Source organism: Cynara cardunculus, assembly GCF_001531365.2.
Source record: "Cynara cardunculus var. scolymus isolate 2C chromosome LG 1, CcrdV1, whole genome shotgun sequence".
NCBI lineage: Eukaryota > Viridiplantae > Streptophyta > Magnoliopsida > Asterales > Asteraceae > Cynara > Cynara cardunculus.
Window position 1 is genome coordinate 9,930,535 of NC_037528.1, and position 7,759 is coordinate 9,938,293.

The window sequence follows — 7,759 nt, forward strand, 5'->3', positions numbered from 1 at the left end:
ATCATTATAGAGATTCATAATATCCCTACCTATTGTAATGCGCGACGGAAGTTCAAATTTAGGACATGCAACACTACAAAATGATTTGAACCCTTCTTGTTCAACAAATCTAAAAGGCAACTCGTCAATCACAATCATTTTTGCACAAGCTTCTCGACATGCTTTTTGACTAAACCCCACTGATACAAGACTACCACTTTCGTTCACGTTGTTCTTTTGAAACGACAAGAATCTTTGCTTCTTATCCTATAATCTAAACGGATACTTTTTACATTGATGGTTAAGATGGTTCCAAAGGGTGCTAGTTCCATTTTTTTTCTTATCACTTGCGTAATCTTTACTGCAATAATTACACACAGCCCTTGGGTCATTTTGGTTACTCTCATTTCTCGTAAAATGATCTCACACTTCAGAACATTGTCTACTTTTTTTTCTCTCTTTGGTGTTGGGTGGCAAAGGAGGTTTAGAAGCACCAGTTGAGTCTATACTTTGAGTTTTAGAGGGCATTTCCATCTAAAAGACATAAATACACAGAAACAAAAAAAGTAGAAAATAAACATAAGTTACAATGAAGAATCACAATCATAAAGACATAAAGGATAAATCCAAGCTCATTCACATGTAAAAACTGAGGCCACATGCAGCTTTTAAGATACCCACGAACACGAACAATCRATATTCAATAACATATGCATAGAAAAGTTATGGAAAATCTACAAGTTCTTATACACATAGTACAACTTCTTATGCACATCGTACAACTTCTTATGAACATAATAATATTGTCTCAAGATGGATGAATCATGTGATTTCAATGGTTTAAATCTTGGCTATATATAGAAAAACATTTTGTGAAATGTGTGTCTTTTAGTAAATTATATAGGATTGGGTTCATGTGAGGTCAGTCTGTTTTTATGAGACCTGTAAAACCATTTTTTTATACTTAAAACTTTACAACAAAATATTATGAAGGTTAAGAAAAATTCGAACATTCATAGCAAAAACACTATGAATGTTACCTTCACAACGTTTTGCTGTGAAGTTTCAGGTGTAAAAAAGTGGTCTCATAGATCTCACAAAAACAGACTGGTTTCATGTAATCCCAAGTGTGTGTGTGTGTGTAGGGGTCTATGTAAAGGGATAACTAATTAGTTTGTGATAACTATGAGATCCAATCTCAACTACAAATCAATGGATAAATTAGAAAACTAATATTTTTGGTAATTTGATTTAAAATTATAATCAAAGGGTATTTTAGGTATTTTAAAATATTTATCTCTTTATCTCTCTCTCCTACCTACGGCCTCCGAGAAACACCATGTGATACACAAAATACAACAAGATACACAATGTGATACTCAAAACACACCAAGTAAACTTTGAGACCACTATGATACCAACTGTGGCAGGAATGGAGGAAGGGAGATAGGCACTGAGGGGGTCAGAGACAAAGATGGGGCTAGCTGTCGAGAATGTTCACAAGTGGGTGTTTTAGTGGTCGATCATCGGAGACGGCGTCTTGATCAGACAAGATGACCGGAGGAGGTAACTGGAGTGGTGGTGGGTGTCGGAGAAGGCCACCAGATTTGGTCCATGTGAGTCCGCACGTGTGTGTGTGTGTGTGTGTGTGTATATATATATATATATATTAAAATAATGGGAAAATTGCACCAAAATGGAATCAAAATCGTCATTTTGGGAAACCAACTTTCGCCTGATTTCTATTTTGGGGAACCAACTTTCATCTGATTCCTATTTTGGGGAACCAACTTTCAAAATCGTCATTTTGGGGAACAAACTTGCACCTGATTCCTATTTTGGGGAACCAACTTTCAAAATAATTATAAAAAAATAACTAAAATTTATTTATTTTTTCAAAAATTAATGCAATAAAATATATATTTCATTTCAAATATCGTTTTTTTTTTAATTCAGATATCAAATTGAAGAATTTTTCGAAAAAAATTCAAATTACCACGATAAAAGTTGGTTTTTTTGTTAATGCAATAAAAAAAATCAATTTAATAGAAAAAAATTAATTGATGCAATAAAAAATAAATATTAAATATCACATTCAAAATTTTTATATCTAACAAATCTGTGTTAATATTAAAGTTTAAATCAAATTTGGCAAATCCAACCAAAACTTTGATAGAGACCCTTAAACTACCTGTTACATGTTCAACAGATCAACCAGACCCTTAAATAAACAAAAGTTTGATAGAGACCCTTAAATAACGATTTTAAAAGTTGGTTCCCCAAAATAGGAATCAGGTGAAAGTTAGTTCCATTTTGGTGTAATTTTCCCATTTTTCTGTAATTATTTTGCAAGTTGGTTCCCCAAAATAAAAATCAAGTGCAAGTTGGTTCCCTAAAATGACGATTTTGAAAGTTGATTCCCCAAAATAGAAATCAGATGAAAGTTGGTTCCCCAAAATAACGATTTTGAAAGTTGGTTCCCCAAAATAGGAATAAGGTGAAAATTGGTTTCATTTTGATGCAATTTTTCCTAAAATAATTAAAGTAAATTGGAATATTAAACTAATTAAAGTAAATTGAATAATCAACACAATTTACTAATTTACTCTTTGTAAATAGGTCTACAGAAAAACCAGAACGATGATAGGTCGATTATTCGGTTCCACTCAAAAGGTAAAAAAATGAAGCCGAAAACCGAAACCAAATATCGATGCTAAATAACGAGCATAGGATAAGCATTTACGAGTTGCTCGTAATATTGCTTCACATTCGTATTCACACGAAAATTTCACAAAAATTGTGGAACCGATCGATCCACAAAAGCATACAAACAACCAACAATCAGTCATCAAACATCGACACAAAAACGACATCTATCGACACAATCGAGTCACCTTGCGGAAATAGTTAACAGTAAGCCGAAGTGATCACTCGGCAAAACGGGAAGCTCCAACTCTTTTCCGCCTTTTTTCTGCTTCAAATATGTCACGCCCGGTATCGGTTCGGTCCCGACCATCTTAATCTGCTCGATCTTGAAATCACGCAAACCGACCAAGAATCGGTCGAGCCGCTTTTGCAGCTTCCGGTTAGCCGACAACATCAAATTCGACTTTGTATCGTAAGTCCATCCAGTTTCTTTCGACTTCAGTTCCTTCCAGGCGTCAATCCACCCATCCGGCAACGGAAACTCGCCATCCAACTTGTCATCCCAATTCATATCGCCACAAAAGATCGCATTCGGGTGTTTCTCGAGAAAGTCAACGGCTTCGTTCGCTTGTTTGACCCGTTCTTTACTGTACATTTGGTCCCACTTCGGTGGGCCCGGGCACGGGCTCTCGAGATGGCTGGTGGCCACCACCAACGGAGTATCTCCGGGGACCGAAACTTCCGCAATGCATAACTCTCTTCCCATTGCGGAATAGCTAAACTGCTTGCAGCTATACGATTTCACCGGCAATTTGCTAAGCTGCAATATTTAATTCGAAAATAAGTGTCCAGTTTCCAAATCTACCCTTGATGATGAGATGGTAAACTTCATTACCTCTTTATAATCAAGGGTAAAATTGTCATTTAATTAATTAAGAAGTGTAATAATTACATATTTCTAAAACGAGCGTATTAATGAACGGCGATCTTGTGAATGAAGCTAACCTGCATGCAAAAATACGGCCGTGTGATCGCCTTATCGAAAGAAAGCGAGCATTTATACGATTTCCACCATTCCGCTCTTTGAAGAATTGCATAGATATCGGGAGTGACCTCCTACAAAACGAGGATCAAATTAACATAAATGAGAAAACTATTGCATTTGCGTACACCCTACCCCCAGACCTTATCTCTATGTAAGGGGCTGTTTGATTGGTTTTCAATTAAGTCCTGTATAAAAAATCAAGTTGTCTGTGTAGATTATTTGTCTATATAGATTGGGAAGATTTTTATTTGGGAGAGTTTTTCCTAGATGAAAGAAGCGTGTTTTATAATTAGAAAAGACAGGTTTGAAAAAAACTTGACTTTCTGCATAAAGCTCCCTCAAAGAAGTTTATTGAATAACCTACTTTCTATATCATTAAGCCACTACCAAACAGTCATGTATAGTTGACCCGAATAAGCTGAGAGTCTCAATAAGATGCTAACAAACAAGCCCTACCGAGTTTGTTTGGTTTGGTATTTCTATAATGACTAAAATACCCTTTCGTGCTGTGGACCTAACATGAAGTGCTGTATAGTGATGACAATGCGAAAATGGGTCATTTTCACTTGAAATATTTGGAGAGAAGACGCTTCGTTCTTCATCAGAAATTCGAGAAACAAAATTGTTGTAATTTTGATGGGATGAGGATATTCGTTCATATCGTTTATTTACCGAGACGATACCTGCAAACATATGACGTTCGGAGAATGTAACTGAATAATGTCGCCAATGGCTCTCATTCTTATACGAAGCTCGATATCTTCTGCAAACCAAACATTATAACTCAAAATTTTCAGCGTCATTAAATCCTCTTTCGGTCGGGTTTCATCTGCAATTCATTGAACGACGTTATTGGATGAGAACGACATCTTGTGATCATCAAAACGACAAATTTACATGAAAATTTGAATTCAAGAATCGACATAGATCACAATAACGAGGTTTCAAAATTTCATACTCACCGGAGGCAACCGATGATTTATCAACGGATTTAACATCACGAGACCCTCCCAAATCAATAAAACGATCGGGAATTGTAACTGTATTACACAAATCACAACCCAAGATCAAAGTCCATAATTTCAATTCGTGAATAAAGACAATATTGAATGATTATGATAGGAAGGTTGAAATGAGAACCATAAATATTTTGAGAAACTAAAAACCAACTATTTTATGTATTATTCATAATGAATAAACCTTAAATACTAATGAATATCATGCGTTTTAATCATGAACATCATGTATATTCATTATTAATAATTTCCATCATAAATATCTGTCACAATATTTATCATGAATAAAGCATGAATCGTTGGTTCCCAGGTTCTCAAAATATTTACAGTTCTCATATAAACCTGCCCCTGATACCATACCAAGTTGCATAAGGGTTACTTGCATAATCTCAGCTATTTCGGTCAAAAAGTTGAAAAGGTGGCTATAAAATGAAGAGCTAGGTCGTATTGGCTATTTTTTACAATTTCCGGCCGTATACCACTTTCATTTGTTCTCCAATCCTTCATATTGTGTATCCAATCTTTAGAGACCTCTTTGTTAGCAACTTAATAAGCTTAACAGAACTCGGAGCTTATTCAGTCAGCTATACATAATTATTTGGTAGTTGCTTAATGATATAGAAAGTGGCTTATTCAGTAAGCTTTTAGAGAGAGTTTTATGCAGAAAAACCAAGTTTTTTTCCGAACCTATCCCTCCCAAATCCCAAACAAAAAACACTCCATAAACTTCCCAAACAAAAAAAAAGGATCTTTCAATCCATACAGACAGATTAATACACACAGACAGATTATCAACCAAACAACCCCTTACTCCAACTTAATCCACAAAGCTACAAATTTGCAGAAATGAAAGCCAACAGAATCAAGAAATTCAAGACTATAACCAATAGAAATCACAAACAACAATGGTTAAAACTCACCTGAATCGACCCTTTTTCTATCAACAGATTTAAACCCACGAGAAACCCCCAAATCAACACAATCATCATCATCATCATCAACTTCAACTGGTTCATCACCTATCTTCCTCTTACCATTACTACCTCTCTGTAACAAAGGCAAGAAAACATTCCCAACAATGGAAGAAGAACCCATCTCCAATTCTTCATCTTCCAGCCTCAAATTCGACGAAAACGATGAGTTTCTAGTCCCACAGATTTCACAGCTGGATAATTTATATGGGTTCAAAAAGGTGCAAGCTTTACAAGACCATTTTTCTTCGTTTGATGAAGATGGTGATAGTGGAGATGAAAATGGTGGTGGGGATTGTGATGATGAGCAAATCTGGCATTTGGGGTTTAGGGGATTTGTGTTGATGAATGTGCATCTGGAGCAGGTCCAGGAAGAAGCCATGGATTTGGGTGAAATTGAAGATGAAATTAGGGTTCTTTTAGGGTTCTTGATAAGAAAAGGAAACGAAAGGGTTTTGGAAGTTTTGGTTGAGAAGATTGAGATCGAGAATGACATTTGCCCGCGTATCGCCTACGATTCGACTCTTTATCTTTTGGGCAAGGATCAAGAATTCAAGATCATTTTTCGAATTCAAACTACCAAAAATAGCAAAATAAAAAAGGAAAATTAATTAAAATGGTCCTTAAATTTATCTTTTAATCATTTCTTTTTTAATATTTTAAAAATATCACTGTCGTAGGTGACAACTCTTCAACTTGCAAAGGGGTCAAAGTGTAAAAAAAAAGTTTTTGAACTCCAAATCTGTATATTCAATTTATAGATTTGGTCTCTGCACTTGCTGACCTAGTTAAAAAATTCTTTTTTTTTTTACACTTTGACCTCTTTGTAAGTTGAGAAGTCGTCACTTGCAGAGGTAATAACATTTTTAAAATGTTGTGAGAGAAATGGCTAAAAGATGAAAGCAAAGTCTAAAATTTGTTATTCTTGTTAATTTCCCTAAAAACAAATCTTTGAGAACAAATATATAGTCTTAGGAATATACATTTTTAGGAGCAGTTTCAATTACGAATCTGATTTCTTTTTTGAACCGGTGGACAAACGAGATCGTGTCACATTTCCAGCTACATTCACGAGATATTCATCATGGATGTTGTGAAAAAATTCACTTGTATTATTAAATAATGAATGGACACGAATTGTGCTCTCGTTTGCCCCCTCCCCTCCCCTCCTCAAAAACCAAAAAAGTATTTGCATCTGAACGTTTCTCTATATTATTATACCTACATCTTGAATTCGTTAACGTACACTATCGATATCTTGAATATCTGGCCTTGATTTTCTTTTTCTTTTTTTTTAACCGCTCGTTTGTATCAATATATTCGAAGAGGTTAAGAGCAGATATGAAGAGGGTTAGACACAGTATACATGTTACTCCAAATTCTATTTTCAAGTAAGATACACAAAATACATATATATATATATATATATATATATATATATATATGGAAGGGTTCAAACGAGAACCCCTGTGATTTACGAAAACGCAAGAACAACTCAATAACCACATATTGTGATAAAAAATAAAATTAAAAGATTTTTAAAATTAAAATTAAAATTTAAAAAGATTCAAAAAAATTTAAAATTAAAAGGATAATAATGGAAATGATATATTATATAGAAAACAGTTAGAATCTTTTAAACTTATCATTAAATAATTTTATTTATTTTAATTAACTATGTTTATCTTCACGTTTCCACGTCTTCTTCTCCTTCATTCATGCTTCTCCTTCATTCAAGCGTATTTTCTTTCTMGTTCAACATAATCTTCATGTGATAGTGATATCACATGATTATCACACCCATATCACTCCAAATCGGTAGTCGATTTTTTAAGTTAACCCTAGCCGAACGAAATCCTTGTGATAATTGTGTGATAATCACATGATTATCACACCCAAATCACACCAAATCGTGTTGATATAAGCGATAATGTGATAATTGTGTGATAATCACATGATTATCACACCCAAATCACACCAAATCGTTTTGGTTAGTAAGTTAAATTTTTTGTGTAATCATGTGATAATTATCATTATACATCACTTGGTTTATCGTTTTGGTTGATAAGTTAAAATTTTGGTGTAATCATGTGATATGAGTG

General features: G+C 34.3%; 1 protein-coding gene across 1 annotated transcript; it reads right to left on the bottom strand.

The window, feature by feature from the left end:
- Positions 1-2,568: 2,568 nt before the first annotated feature.
- On the bottom strand, positions 2,569-6,209 carry LOC112524366 (tyrosyl-DNA phosphodiesterase 2). The gene is made up of 5 exons (XM_025134155.1): positions 5,607-6,209; positions 4,633-4,710; positions 4,354-4,499; positions 3,631-3,741; positions 2,569-3,445 (listed from the first exon to the last, which is right to left on the bottom strand). Exons 1-5 carry the CDS (start codon positions 6,151-6,153, stop codon positions 2,870-2,872), a joined length of 1,458 nt encoding a protein of 485 aa, XP_024989923.1. The 5' UTR covers positions 6,154-6,209; the 3' UTR covers positions 2,569-2,869.
- Positions 6,210-7,759: the final 1,550 nt, after the last annotated feature.

Coding starts and splice junctions, on each gene's coding strand:
- LOC112524366 (XM_025134155.1), bottom strand. CDS start 6,153: ATGTCATTCTCGATCTCAATCTTCTCAACCAAAACTTCCAAAACCCTT. Junction 4,711..5,606: donor TAGAAAAAGGGTCGATTCAG/GTGAGTTTTAAC, acceptor TGTGTAATACAG/TTACAATTCCCGATCGTTTT. Junction 4,500..4,632: donor TAAATCATCGGTTGCCTCCG/GTGAGTATGAAA, acceptor AATGAATTGCAG/ATGAAACCCGACCGAAAGAG.